Below are 13,980 nucleotides of genomic sequence, written 5' to 3'. Positions count from 1 at the left end.
TGGAGTCCCCAAGGACACACCACCTCATCCTCAGCTAGGCTGCTGGGTGGATTTTTTACCCTCCCTTTCCCCTCCTTCAGGCCTCAGAAGTATTTGTTGTTCACCGAACCATCCATTGTAAGAGGACACACTAAGCTGACTGGACTTTGTGTCTCACTGCTGAGCCCATTTCCTGCCCCTCGTGTGTCACGAGAGTGTTGGTTCTGGTCCAGTCCTTGGATGGAATCTTCCGTGCCTTTTCCAGCGCGTGGCGCGAGCTGGAGGAACTTAGGCCTTACGTGACTTTTCTAGCATGCTTACGTGACCTGGGGCCTGCTCGTAAGCTGTGTGGGGAGCATAGAAGAACGCAGGAGTGAGGACAAGAAAGCAAGATCTCGTTCCTCTCCTTTTATTTTCGTTGAAGTTCTCCTCTTCCTTCTCTTCTCTCCCTTCTTCCTGGAGTTGCTGGGGACCTGAGGAGCCCGCCTCACACAGATCCTCAGGCTGTGTGGAACAGTTTTATTTCTGCTCAGTGGAGCAGACTCCTCCTAGGGGAGGAGAGTCGGGGTTGGACTGTCACTCAGAACTGGGTGCTGGGCGAGTGCACTTACTGTCTTTTGAAGCAAATCTCTGGAATCCCCTCGTAAAGGAACCTGTTAATTCAGAACCTGAAAGAAGCGAGGAGTGTTTCTCTACTGTGAGATTCACCCAAAGGAGTGACAGTTGGCTAAGGAACACCTTTTGTGCTTGTTTATTTAGAAATACCATAATCCAAGCAGGTTCTCATTTTGATCTTGTTCCCTTGATAGGCTGGGTGTGGTGTAGTGACTTTGAGCCCAAACCCTTTAATAACAGCCTCGATACCCATCAAGGGCTTTATTAAAGACACTTCCAACTCCAGTGTAGCACATAAAATGTATTACAATTAAAAAAAAAATTCGTTGACCCTAAAAACATCTGAACCAGGAGTTACTTGCTATCTGTGAAATGTACTTAGGAGAAGCTTAATATTTTTGTATTCTGCTCTGGACCCGCTTTCAAAACCGCCAACTTTCAGCAAAAAATACAGCTCCCTGTGTCAGTGTCATGAAGTTGCTGTCCATCATGATGATTGTGTGATTAATAATGCATGTGATCTTCTCTCTCTGACTTCTCATGATGTTACTGGTACAGCTCCTTTTTCTTCTGCACTGTGTCCCCTTACTACCTTTTTCTCGTTCCTTCAGTCCTGCCCTTTCTGATCCTCTGTCTGTTTTGGGTTGGCCTTTGTCCCGGGGAAAAGCCCTCTCTCCCTCTGGACAGACTGTTCCTTTAGGGGAAGGCTGAGCTGGGAGGAGCTGCTCACCGCAGCAGGTGGCCAGCTGCCTCACCTGCCAGGCTGGCTGCAGTACAGGCTCACCTGCTGTTGGCTCCGCCTGGCTCCCTCCTTGTGGTAGGGTAGCTGGAGGCCTCAGCGAAGCCTTCCAGGCAGACCTCCCAGGATGCTCTGTCCAGCCTGGGATCCCAGTATCCCCATGCCACCAGGTACATGCCCTGTAGTCAAGGGTGGCTTTTGAGTTGTCACCTAGTAGTGGTGAAATACATAAGAAATTTTGGGGATCTGCTCCCTTTTTTGTAGATTAATGCATAAACATGTTGGTGGGTTTGGGCTTAACACTGGAAGGAGTAGATCTTGGGTCTCTTGGCGCAAATTCATGCTACAGAACCAGAAGTGGGGTGAGTAACTGACAGAAGGGTATCTATCTCTGTAGAAAATAGTGAGTACGAATGGGTATGGGGTATATTCTGTGCATCCCTGTTGAAGGTTTCAGCAGCCTGCGTTTAGAACATTCTGCAGAGGCAAGAAGTTTGGAAGTCTGTTTGTACGGATGTGAAAGACCAGTTCTGGGCAGATGTGTCTAGAGTTTTAGGCTTTGAATTGGACAGAACTTGATCACTGACGCTTGAAAAACTTAATACTGTTTCCTGGATGACTTGGATGTTCAACTACCACACTCTAGACTATAAACTAGCAGTTGAATTTTCAATGAATGGTTGAAGTTTGGAGATCATAGCTGTTCACCCATCTATGGAAGGGGACCCTGAACCCAGTATCTCAGCACATTTTTGGTGAAACCTTGGGCCCAGGCCTTGCTCTCCCGGTGCCCGGCCAGATCTCTTTGTACCTCACCAAGTTGCTTGCCATTTTCTCTGTTATTCATGGGACGTGTGACTCGGCAGGTAAGAGTGTCATTAAAATCAAGGTCATGAGTGAATTCATCTTCCTTTATACATGAGGGAAGCAATTTCTTGCTGTCTCCTTAGCTTTTCTACCCCACATCCCTCCCTATACTGTGTACTTCCCTAGCACACGCCTTTTGGAGGAATAATAGTAGCTGCAGCGTATACGTTAGAAACTTGACCAAATGTTATGCTACTGGGCAGGGCTGCACTGGACCCCTCCTGTGATCCACTGTATCCTCTGGCCTCTTCAGCAGAGAGCAAAGAAAATGAAGTGAATGAGAGCAAGGATATTCTGCTGCTGGTACGCTGAGAGGCTTGGGTGTGTTCAAGGGTTGTATGGTTCTTATATTCCTGAAGAGTTGATCCTGCTTAAGAGGAGCTAAGTTGAGGTTTCATTCAGAGTTTAGTTTTCCTGTTCTTCCCTTGGGGTCTTTTGACCCTGCTAACACATAGCTGCTGCGGCCATGCTGTAATTGATGGTAAAGTGAGCTCTCTTCTGCTTGCAGATGAGCGCGAAGCCGTGCAAAAGAAGACCTTCACCAAGTGGGTCAATTCCCACCTCGCCCGAGTGTCCTGCCGGATCACAGACCTGTACACTGACCTTCGAGATGGACGGATGCTCATCAAGCTCCTGGAGGTCCTCTCTGGAGAGAGGCTGGTAAGTGGCACTGTTATTAAGTGACTTTGCACCATAGGTCAGAGAATTTTTTTGAAAAATCAAGTGTGAACTTGTGTTTCCTGATGAATTTTGCAATTAATGATTGATGTTTTTGAGAAGGAGAACCTTGATAGTGAGATGAGCATGTCGGGAAAACTGTGTACCATTGTGAGTCTAGCTGATGCTCTTGAACTGTAATTAAGTGGCCTCATTCTGGTAATTTGTGAGGTTACTACCCTTGGTCTGAAAGATCTTGGCTGGTGTCCCCTGTGAAACAGGGCACGGTGCTGGAAATTGCAGGGCCAGACTCAGGCACTGGCTCCAAGATGAATCTGTATCCCACGAGGTCATGGAATAATTTTAAATCTGTTTCTTACAGATTGTCTGGAAAATCTGAGCTGCCGTTACAAGGTGGCAAGAATTGAATTCAGTAGTCTCTGATGTTTTTTGCTTTCTTCCTTGCATACTTTTTATTTTGGGGGTGGAGGGAGAGCCTGGTGTTTTGTCATCTCCTTGGAAACACAGAGCTTCTGATCAGTTCGTGGTGCCTTTTTGGGCAGGGGAATTGTCAGCCTACACTCAAAGTTCTATTCCCATTCTCTTTCCCAGAGGTACTGCGGCTGTCTCTGATGTGACTTTTGTTTATGAACCTTAAAGCAGTCCCTGTAACTGACCCAACAGGTTTTATCTGGTCTCGGTTTGAAAATAGATGCTAAATTGTACCAGAGCACATGTAGTTCCATAGGTGGTGGTGGGACCGAGCCAAATGCTGACACCCAGGGATAGAGCCCCACACCTGTAGTGACATCACCGGGAAACTATGACGCTGCTGGTTGGCAGGGCTGCCAGAAAGCCTTATTTTTAACTTGAGCTCCACCCTGGAACTTGACAGCCGCACGGGTCTGTATGCAGACCGACCCATACACCTCTGCCCTGTTACTAGCCTACCAACAGAATTGCCTCTTGAGCCTGGGTAAAAACACAGAGTTTTCTCTCTCCCTGCCCCTGTGTTCAAGAACTGAGTCCTTTAAGAGATAGTGAGGCCCCATCTTGCTTATAGTGAGTTTTGTCTCTGCTCTTTGTTCCTCAAGCATGCAGGTCTTGTTACCTCATCTTCTTTGAGAGTTTTGGGTCAAGCTAACCAAACTCAAAAAATAAAGGAGGCTTCTGCTCAAGATGATGGCTGCCCCGAAAGTAGTTTCGAGAGGGTGAGATTGGGGGCAGTTGGGCTCATGTGCAGAGGATAAAGACCTGTCATTTTTTGCATTTTGATTTGTTTTTTTAAAGTGTGTCTTGTGTGAGAACCTAGGGTAGAATTATTGTGATATGCACCTTTAAATTTAATTTTTTGGGTTTTATTGGTTTGGTTTTTTTTTTAAAGATTTTATTTTTAAATAATCTCTACACTCAATGTGGGGCTCAAATTTATAAGCCCAAGATCAAGGCTTGCATGCTCTACTGACTGAGCCAACCAAATGCCCCTAAATTTAATTTTTATAAGCAGACATTTCCCCCTACTTCTCAACTCATTTTTTTCTTCATAAATGTCTAGTGTGATTATTGATTGATTTTTATTTTGTTTGTTTTTGAAAATAGCTAAAAAATTATTTAAAGGTCATGTGGATAGAAATTAATTTGAACATTTATTTTGATTCCAGTAGGGTTCAGTCTTCCAGGCTGTAGGGAGCAAAGTGTTCACCTTTGAAGGTCCATAATTCTTGAATACTAAGAAGATTGTGTCTTTGATAATATCCACATAACAAATGGGATCAGTCCCATTGCCCTTCATTCTGAACAGGGTAACAAGAACTTAAGTAGGGAAAAAGAAAGCAACTAACAAAGCATAATTCTTAGTCATGTGTAGATCCCTCCCACTCCTCTCTTTATTTGCTGTTACCAATACTTTTTTTTTTTTTTTTAAGCCACCCAGAGACCTAGGAGAGTAGGGGTGGGGAAGAATATAGGATGGGGCACTATCTCCAAACTCTCAGGCAGTCAGTGCCAGAAATTGTGTTTAGCAGTGACATACCACTTTGTGAACCCCCAAGTGCCTTAGCTTCTTTCGTTATTCATTCCTCACAGCCAACCCTGATTATAGGTTGTGCAGTCTGATTGATCTTCTTATTCCAAAAATAAGAATACCATAGATAGAGTGAGCTAAAGCTCTTGTTCATTCAGACTGAAGATTTTCAGCCTGTTCGGCCCCATGGTTTATTTGGTTCATGGAATTTTCTGGAGGGGACACAAAACTGTTCTCTACTATTGGCAGTGGAGGCTGCCGGGGACTCAAGTTAGAGACCATCCCTGAAGGAGATGACCTCCTTGAGGGCTTGCCCCAAAGGATCCTTGCCCCAAAGGATCCTTGCATATTCAGAGTACAAAACTAATGAGGCGGTTAGAGCTTCCAGGCGTGGGTAAATTCTTATCCTCAGCTAAACGTGTATGGTCAGATAGCATTCAGTCAGCTCTGGGCTTTCTGCACCAGAGACCCCAAACCCTGTGTGATACAAACGTTTGCCTTCCATCTGGACCTGTGTCTCAGTCGGCATTTTAGCTCCATGCCTTACCATCAGCTTGGCCGTGTATAACAGATGAATGTCTGAAAAACTAGAGTATCTGAATTTACTTTATTAATAAATTCTTGGAGGCAATTAATCCTTCTTTACAGAGGAGGAAATTTGTCTGATTTTTACTGAGTGAAGTTCAAAGAAACATTAGCTTAACGACCCAGACAATTCCACCCTAACCCCCATCTGCCTTTCGGTTCAGTAGAATTCGAATTACATTTGAACAAGTTTTTTGTTTTTTTTTAAGATTTTATTTATTTGACAGAGAGAGACAGCGAGAGCAGGAGCACAAGCAGAGGGAGTGGGAGAGGGAGAAGCAGGCCTCCTGCTGAGCAGGGAGCCAGATGTGGGACTCGATGCCAGGACCCTGGGATCATGACCTGAGCCGAAGGCAGATGCTTAACGACTGAGCCACCCAGGCGCCCCTGAAAAGGTTTTAAGTAGGCATTTGGGTTATCAAGGCACTTGATACTGCTGTATGGGGAACGTCAAGAAGGCAGAAATCCCCTTCTGGGGTCCTGGCTTGGACAGGACCTGTGTCTGGAGATGTCCCTGTCTTTGCCTTCGGTATATCAGTCTGTGGAGCAATGAGGAATCTCTGAGGCTGAGCCAGAAAGCTTTTCATACTTGGGTGGGATTGGGTTGTTGACTAAAAAAAATTTTTTTTCCCAATATCTTGGGAAATTACGAAATTACGGTAGACTGTAACTCTTCATGAAGGTGTTGCTTAAAAATTCCCTTAAAAAATATAGGCCCACCCTTGACTTCAGCATCAACTGAGCAGATCAAAGCTATGGCCAGAGAACCTGTGTCAGTTACTTTGTCATTGGTCCCAGATCCCAGGGCCTTGGGAATAACATTGTCAGGCTTAGACTTTGGGGGTGAAGTGGAGCCCACAGGTCACAACCCAGGTTTGAGGCTTGCCTGTGCTTCCATGGGCCTTAGTAGTGAAGAATGCTTCTAAGTAAGCCCGCCAGTTTTCTGCTTTGTTCTTGCCAGACAGAGCACTCACCTCTGATGCAGAGACAAGGTTTTCTGAACACTTTTCCCTCCCCCCAGAGCGCTCACCTCTGACCCAGAGAGGACAGGGTTTTCTGAACACCTCTGCCCTTTCCCCCCCAGCTCCTGCCATTTCCAATTGCAGATAGCACTGGTTTTTGCTTGCCTGTTGTTTTCCTGATACTCTGTCGTCTTACTCTGTTACTCAGCGTCAAAGAAGAGAAATCAACAGGATTTTTTTTTCTTTGCCACCGTTAATTCCAAAACAGACTGAGCTAGGTGGGGAAGATAGATTTACCATGAGATTTGTTAAGCCTTAAATCCTGTGTTGAACTGCGCCCAAGTGAATTTTACATAAAGCCTTTGTTAGGAGAGCCATACTGGCATGTATTGTTGTTGAGATGGGGTTTTGTGAACTGGCCACAGAATCTACCTGTTGTTTGTCATATCATTTGTTTGGGAGAATTTTCTTTTGTTTTGAACAAACAGCCACAGAGGAACACCCCCTTAAATTGCAGTCTAATTTTAACTGCGAAAAGTGCAAAACGTGAATTAATAGTGCTAGGTATGCACAATAAAGGACCGAGTGAATGGTCCCAGAGCCCTAGAGCTGGGAAGGGGCAACAAGCCTTCTGGATGGCAAGTGGGTGGGGTTCCAGCAGGATCCAGGAGGGAGGGGTTCAGGTGTGGATGACCGGAGAAGATAAGGGTCAGGTGTCTGCTGTGAGGAAGAGTGAGGAGCGCATTTCGTGGTGGGCATCAGGAAGGACCTGGGGTAGGAAAGCATCCCAGCTAAATTGGAGGTCGTTTTTGGAAAGAGTGATGATGGTAACTTGAGCGTGTCTTGCTTTTTAGTATATACTGTCACGTCCGCAGTCTCACTGAATTCTCACAGTCTAATGAATTGGGCAGTTAGGCTTTATGGAAGAACTAGGCAGAGGGCACCAGGATCTTGCCCAGGGCCAGTGTGACTAGTAAGTCAGAGAACCTGGCCTCCAGTCCACTCTCCTGTTTGTTGGTGCCCTCCTTTCCTGCTGAGCCCTCCTGGAGAGAAATACTCATTGGGAGAGGTCCCAGTCAGTGAGGAGACAGGCAGGACCTAATGGGACACACTGTGTTACTCCTTGATTAATTCTAACCGGAAAAGAATCATTTATACTCATGAAAGCTCAAAACTTGACGGGGGACTTAGTGTGAAGTGAGTTTGGCTGTGTATTGTATTGGAGGAGACTGGATTTAGTGCTTCCCATCCTGTCATCTGAATTAAACAGAGCCGTGTGTGTGTGTTTGGTCAAACTATTTTTGATTAAAAGACAAAGACATAAGCAAGTGTCTGTCACATTGGTACGTGGAGACCAGTTAGTGTCTTTCCTCCATTTCCTCTTTAACGGAGCAAGGGATCAGTGGGCACGTGAGAATTCACCTTGCACATTAGTAAGCCTTCCGCTCTCCGGCACATATGTTGTATTTTATAGCTGGAAGTGACTTTGGTGACCACTAAGTTAGATCCCTTCATTTCATAGGTACTGAGAGTCGGAGTAAGCGGCCAGCCAGGCCATCCAGCTAGTATATGGCAGGTGGAGTCCTAGAGTCAGCCTCTCCCACTTCCCAGGGCTGGTGCTCTGTCCACCCTGCAACCCTTGGAGAACTCTTGCTCCAGGTGGCTTCAAGGTGACTTGGGACACCCATAGAGAAAATCTGAGGGAGTGGGGGTTCCAGGGTGGAACAGCGTGGCCCAAACCTCAGGGGGCCTACCAAAACACCCTGCCAGAAATCCTCCCCTATGTCTTCCTCTTTTACTCAAGGAGGCCAGATCGCTCTAGGAAACATTTGTTTTCTCTTTGCCATCTCTAGGCTCTGACAGAAACCCTGCCATTGTGATTATTCTGTACTTCTACAGATCCTGACACTCTGCAGGGGATAATAGATTCAAACTCAAGGATGGGCAGGCAGTGGAGGCAGATGGTGGACTGGGGACCATCCAGCTCCTTTGTCGCTTTCTAAAGGCATTGGGTCCACTTGGGTGGATTTGCCCAAGGTCACACTGCTTCTCCGAGGCAGGGCTCGGACAAGTTGCTCTAATAAGCAATAGGAATTGTGTTGTCAGGTGCTAGAGGTGGTTCTTTAGCCCTGTAATTTCCACTCCTCCTTTGGAGTCTGAAAAAAGATGGGCCTGGGGTGAGGCCTAGGATAGAGCTGTGCTTGATAAAGACTTGGGACTTAGAAGGGACCTTGGGAAGGGAAACAGGAAAAGTGCCTGTAAGAGCAGGGAAGCTCGTTAAAATGATTTAAAGAAGGATCCGTAAAAATGGGCATTTCCTCAGAGGAACCGTTCTCCTGCTGCCGCCACAACGGCCACTTGTTCCTGCGTCACACGCTGGTCTGGGGTCGATCCTGTCTCCACGGGAATGGCATTTCAGGCCGCCCCATCAGAAGTGACCTCCAGGACAGAAAGGCACACGTTGCGGTAGGGACACACCAGCGTCATGGTGGAAATTTGACAATAATTAATGGAGGCAAGACAGGGAACGCTCCTTTTCTTGGCAGAATCAGCCGCTCTTGGGGTGCGGCCTCAAGAAAGTGTTTATTACTGAGGACTGCACCCCTCCCCCTAATTCCATTGTGTTCAGTTTTCTCCATTGTTATCTCTCTTTTCCTTTTAAGAGGTTGGAAGTTTAGTAATATAAAAATAGCACTTAAAAAAAAAAAAAGAAACCTATCTGCCAGATGGGAACTGAGTCTGTTTCCTTTCACGTGGAAATGTGCACCACTCCGCGTTCTTGGTATAGCAGGAAGAGAATGAGCTTTGGAATCCTTGCAGCATGGATTACTCCCATCTGTCTAAGCCAGTGTCTTCTCCTCGTGAAGTGGTAATTATTCTATGGTGTTACTGTGAGGATTAAATGTGATAATCGTCATTAACCACCTCACAAAGAGGTTAACATAGTTGCTCAGTCAGTGGCAGCTGAGAATGTTTAGATCTTGGGAGCTCTGCTGTTTTAATGACCAGTGTGTTTCAAGGTACAGCTCTGTGAGATCAGTCATACTTCCTAAAATTAATTTCCTGTCATCATTGCTCCCTAAGCTTGCCCAGCTACTGTGCCCTAAAACAGGATAGAAGCGCTCCCTGAGGCAAACAGGAGACCTGGCAGCTGGTGTTCTTGAATTTTACTCTTGCTTCTTACTCCCTGTCCTCCTGTGCCACCAGCGAATCATTTAACCTCACCGAGTCTTATTTATTCATTTGGCTGAGAAGGCGTGAATGGGCCACTGAAGATGAGTGAGCTTCGACGGAGATGAAATGTGGGGAAGTGTTTGAGAAACGTGAGGGTGGTAAAGGGACTGAGGTGATAAAGCACGTGTACTAACTCTTTCTGTGCAGTACTTAGCCCAGTTTGAATTAGTAGCTACAGAGCAGTAATAATATTTAGAATGTCTGTAAATCATGTTTCTCAGACTTGTTTCCTAATAAGCTTTGAACTACTACAGAGCGCTTACTATGTATAGAAGCCCCAAGTGTCAAGGTTTGGGTATTTTCACACCCTTTCCCCTCCGTCGGGACACCACTGAACCACATTTTTCTCTACCACTTTTTCTTTTCATTCCAGTCCAGAATTTAATTTGGGGTGTCGGGATTAAAAGAGTGGTATTATCATCATCACTGTTTGGAGACAGTTTCTCCTGATTTTGAGCTGGCCTTTCAGGTGAAGTATGTCAACTTCTCAGGCTCTTAGTGGGAAAGTTCTGTCTAGAGCCTAAATATTTCCTGTTGTCTCCAGAGAGGTGTATTATATCTAAACACAGGGAGAGGTGGGAGTCCCCTTTTTTTTGTTTTAAGTAGAACTGTCGGGAGGAAAGGACTTGAGGTACCCTTTGCTGGTAGAGAGACATTTTGTGTGTTTGAGAATGCTGTAATGATAAGTTTACCATTCATTTATGTAACTGCCCTTTGAGATAATTGTTGGTATTCTAACCAGTTTATGGGTAAACAGTTGAGAAGTAAGGCTCTGATTTGCTAGAAAGTGGTGGAATTGTAACTTGAATATAGGCTTTTCAACAGGACAGTTGTTGTCCTCTATGTCGACTTGTCCAACAGAAGCATACTGCATAGAGCTGGTTTGCTCGTGTTCGATGGCTGAAAAGATAAAAGGCTGTGAGCAGTAGGGAGATTTTAGGGAAAGGGAGTTCCTCCTCCCCCACACCCCAATCTTGGATTGATTTGGGGAGAATTGTAAAAAAGAGGAGTGGTTCCTGAAAGTTTTCCTTTTTTTTTTTTTCTGCCTTTTGGAAGTTCATGAGGTTTGTTTGTTTTTTAACCATTTGAAGGAGTCTGATCATTTACCTGAAGAGGTTTGTCTAAAAATTTTTTTTTTTTTCCAGTTCCTTCCTGTGTCTCATGCCCTGGTGTTTCCAATGGCTGGTGCTTTTCAGGGACTTGAGTTGCATCTGGGTCTGCAGTGAACCATCCATAGCTCATTTGGCATGGCCAGTCGCATCCACTGGCGTCCCTGTGGTGTGGCATTAGACCTTGTCAACCTGCAGGGAAATGGACCTTTATCACCATCCTGCCCCACTCACACCTTGTACCCACATGGATGTGGAAAGGAACATAGGTTCCACTGAGATTTTGTAGAGAGAGAATAGAGGCTTGGAGAAAGGTCTTGTGTGTTTGCGATTGAGTTTTTCAAGATCAAGTCTGAAAGAACAGTGGTTATACCTGATGGAGCCTGGGAAGACACCAGCAGCCCCCCAGTCTACTCCCTGTTCCCCTCCTCCTTAGCCCCTCCTGATTCCATCCACTGTTCCTCTCACGCTCAGTTAGGAATGACCTTTGTTGCCCCCTGCGAGTCACACTTGACTGTGTGCTGCAGTTAGTGGATATGGCCTCGTGCTCATGCTCTGCAGGCCTTCGCACCAGGACACTGGGTTTGAAACAGCACGTGTCGGTGGGCCCCGTCTCCTGAGTTAGGTGCACAGTCATTGAGAAGAGATGAGAGGGAGAGGCCCTGGGAGAGCCGGAAGCAGCGTCAGCCTGAGGTGCAGCCTGGACTAGTGGGGGCTGTGTGGGAAATGGACAGGAGGAAAGGACAGAGCCAGGCGGTGGAGGTGTGAGCTTGCTCTAGACCCAGTAGATGACGGAGACCCACGGGGAATTTCCTGGGTGTGTGCCTTGATCTTTTGCTTCATTTATTCAAAATGTTCACCTTCCCAGAGCTGCTTCGATTGGATATAACTGGGTAAAAGGAAGAGACATTGGGGTATTCAAATTACACTGCTCTCATACTGTCTTTTCCTTCATCCTTCTCAGTCACACCCTTTCTCTCAACCCTCCGCATCACCCTCACGAACTGCCACTTGGAAATTCTCCTCCTCTGGTAGTGTGTCCCCTTTTCATTTTGAGCCAGCCTTAGGAAACAACCCAGACCTGCAAGGAGCAAACCTATTTTTATGTTTAAAGCAGTCAGAAAAGTCCTCAGGCGTGTTTTGCCATTCATCTGCAGAAAACTGTGTGGGTGGCAGCAGTAGCTCTGAAGTCCTTTAGGGAGATTGGGTTCCTTTCTCTTTAACCTTCCAGCCTCTGTGCTCAGTTGTAACCCGTGTCCTTGCAGGATTAAACAAACCTCTGAAGAGGGATCACCGTCCCTTCAGTAAACTTTGCTCTTGTAAGGATGTTAGGTAAATACTGTCCTTGTCCTGAGCGAGCACACACGTTTTTGAATGTTTTGGTTTGGGTAGGGCAGCGCTGCATGAACGGGCACGTGCGAACTCTGGGCAGTAGCTCCCAGCCTGTCTCTGCCCTGTTAGGTGATCTGTTTCCACCTTCTGCTCCCCTGTTTCTAGCCTAAACCCACCAAGGGACGAATGCGCATCCACTGTCTGGAGAATGTGGACAAGGCCCTTCAGTTCCTGAAGGAGCAGAGAGTCCATCTTGAGAACATGGGCTCCCATGACATCGTGGATGGGAACCACCGGCTGACCCTCGGCCTCATCTGGACCATCATCCTGCGCTTCCAGGTAAGGACACTTGGCCCCAGGATTCTCCCCATTGCAGAGGAACCAGGAAGACCGGGTTGAAATGGCATCCCAGAGTCAGGGGTGCAGAGCCGTGTGTCGCATTCAGCCACCGTCGGCACGTGGCAGCTACCACATCCTCCCTCGGTTTTGCCAGCCCCTGAAAAGTTCTCTTGTCAGGTAAGGGGGTTTCTGGGCTGCATCCCTGCCCGCCACTCTAAACACCTGGTGTCTGCCCCTAAGCTTTCAGGAGCAAAGATACAGAGACGTGGTTGACGCTAGGTCACTGGCATTAGGCTGACTGAACTTCACCGGGTTGTAGCACGTGTCCTGGAATATTTTTAGGAGAAGCTGGGTGGGCTCCATTTTCATTTTCTCATTTTCCTTTGGATGTGAGGAAGCAGTTTTCAGGGGAAATGTGCAGAAGCCTTATGCTTGTGTGAATTGATGACAATTTTATGGGTTTGTTATACTCGAGGGGAAGGCTCCAAGTATAGAAGTACTCTAAGCCAGAAGGTACTCTCAAGGTCATTCTAATTTCTTCACTTTGTGAGGAAAGGGAGGGGCCTTATCCAGGATTACAGGGCCGGTCAGGGCTACAGCGCTTGCTTCTGACCCTTTAAGAGAGAGCTCAGAATTCTAGTCCTGTGGAGCACCTCTGGCTGGGTCACTGGCTCTTTCTCCAGGCGGGGCTTCCTGCTCCCGCTTTTCAGCTAGAATTGAAATGCTGGAAACACTTCTTACCAAAGCATCAGGTTACTCTGCAAACAGATGTCCTAACAGTCCTGTCTCCTGGGTGGCTCTGTTCTCTGTGCCTTTCCTTCCTGTTCCACGCCTTTGATAGAAAGTCTGATTGATTTTTCTGGCAAAATAAAAATCTCACCAAAAAAGGGCAGAAGCAGAAATCACGTTATAGCTCTCTTTGTATTCTTCGTAAAACTCTGAAATCAGCCTGTAACCAGTCGTTTTCTTTCTCATTTCCCCAGGGAGTGGGTTTGAGTTAACAGTGTTCTGGGTGTGTATGTGGGAGGAGGGGTAGGAGCTGAAACAGAGCTGTCCGAAGAAACTCCCTGAATGGGTGGTTCCCAAGCCTCGTGATCCTCTGAGGCCTTGGGAAAGCTTTTTACTAATTCAGATTCTCTGGATCACAGCCCCAGTGATTCCCAGTAAGTAGTTCTGAAGAGGGAACCACTGTTGAAGATGAAATCGTGAATGGAGTTAATTACAACAATCAGTGACTCAGTTTTGCAAACAGAACTCTCATGTAGGTTTCTGTCAGTTCCTAAATGATTTGAAAATGGAGTCAGTACCATTAAATTCATTAATTATAGCTCTCATTCTTAGGCCAACAGAAGTGGAATTAGTAGGACCTTCCTTGAGCTTCACCTCAGTTTTGTAGAGTATAAAGTTCTCTTTCTCTTGCCTTTGGCCTGTAGCGATCAGAGCGTGGAAGGGCATCCTCATGGTGGCCACTCTTCACATTGGGTCATTGCCCGTTGGTGAGCTGGCACACGCAGCCCTTTCCAGGATTCTCAGCATGAA

At 46.5% G+C, this 13,980-nt stretch overlaps 1 protein-coding gene across 2 annotated transcripts in view; it reads left to right on the top strand.

Moving 5' to 3' along the window:
* SPTBN1 (spectrin beta, non-erythrocytic 1) overlaps positions 1 to 13,980 on the top strand; it is a 192,772-nt gene that overhangs the window by 119,204 nt on the left and 59,588 nt on the right. For both annotated transcript variants that reach the window (XM_032410973.1, XM_032410974.1), the window contains exons 3-4: positions 2,709 to 2,860; positions 12,268 to 12,441. In XM_032410973.1, the coding sequence (XP_032266864.1) occupies positions 2,709 to 2,860; positions 12,268 to 12,441 (326 nt within the window). The remainder of the gene's footprint in view (positions 1 to 2,708; positions 2,861 to 12,267; positions 12,442 to 13,980) is intronic.

The sequence above is a fragment of the Phoca vitulina genome, unplaced genomic scaffold, assembly GCF_004348235.1.
Source record: "Phoca vitulina isolate PV1807 unplaced genomic scaffold, GSC_HSeal_1.0 scaffold12, whole genome shotgun sequence".
Lineage (NCBI taxonomy): Eukaryota > Metazoa > Chordata > Mammalia > Carnivora > Phocidae > Phoca > Phoca vitulina.
The sequence above is the reverse complement of the archived record's forward strand: the minus strand, read 5'-3'. Positions and strand labels throughout refer to the sequence as shown.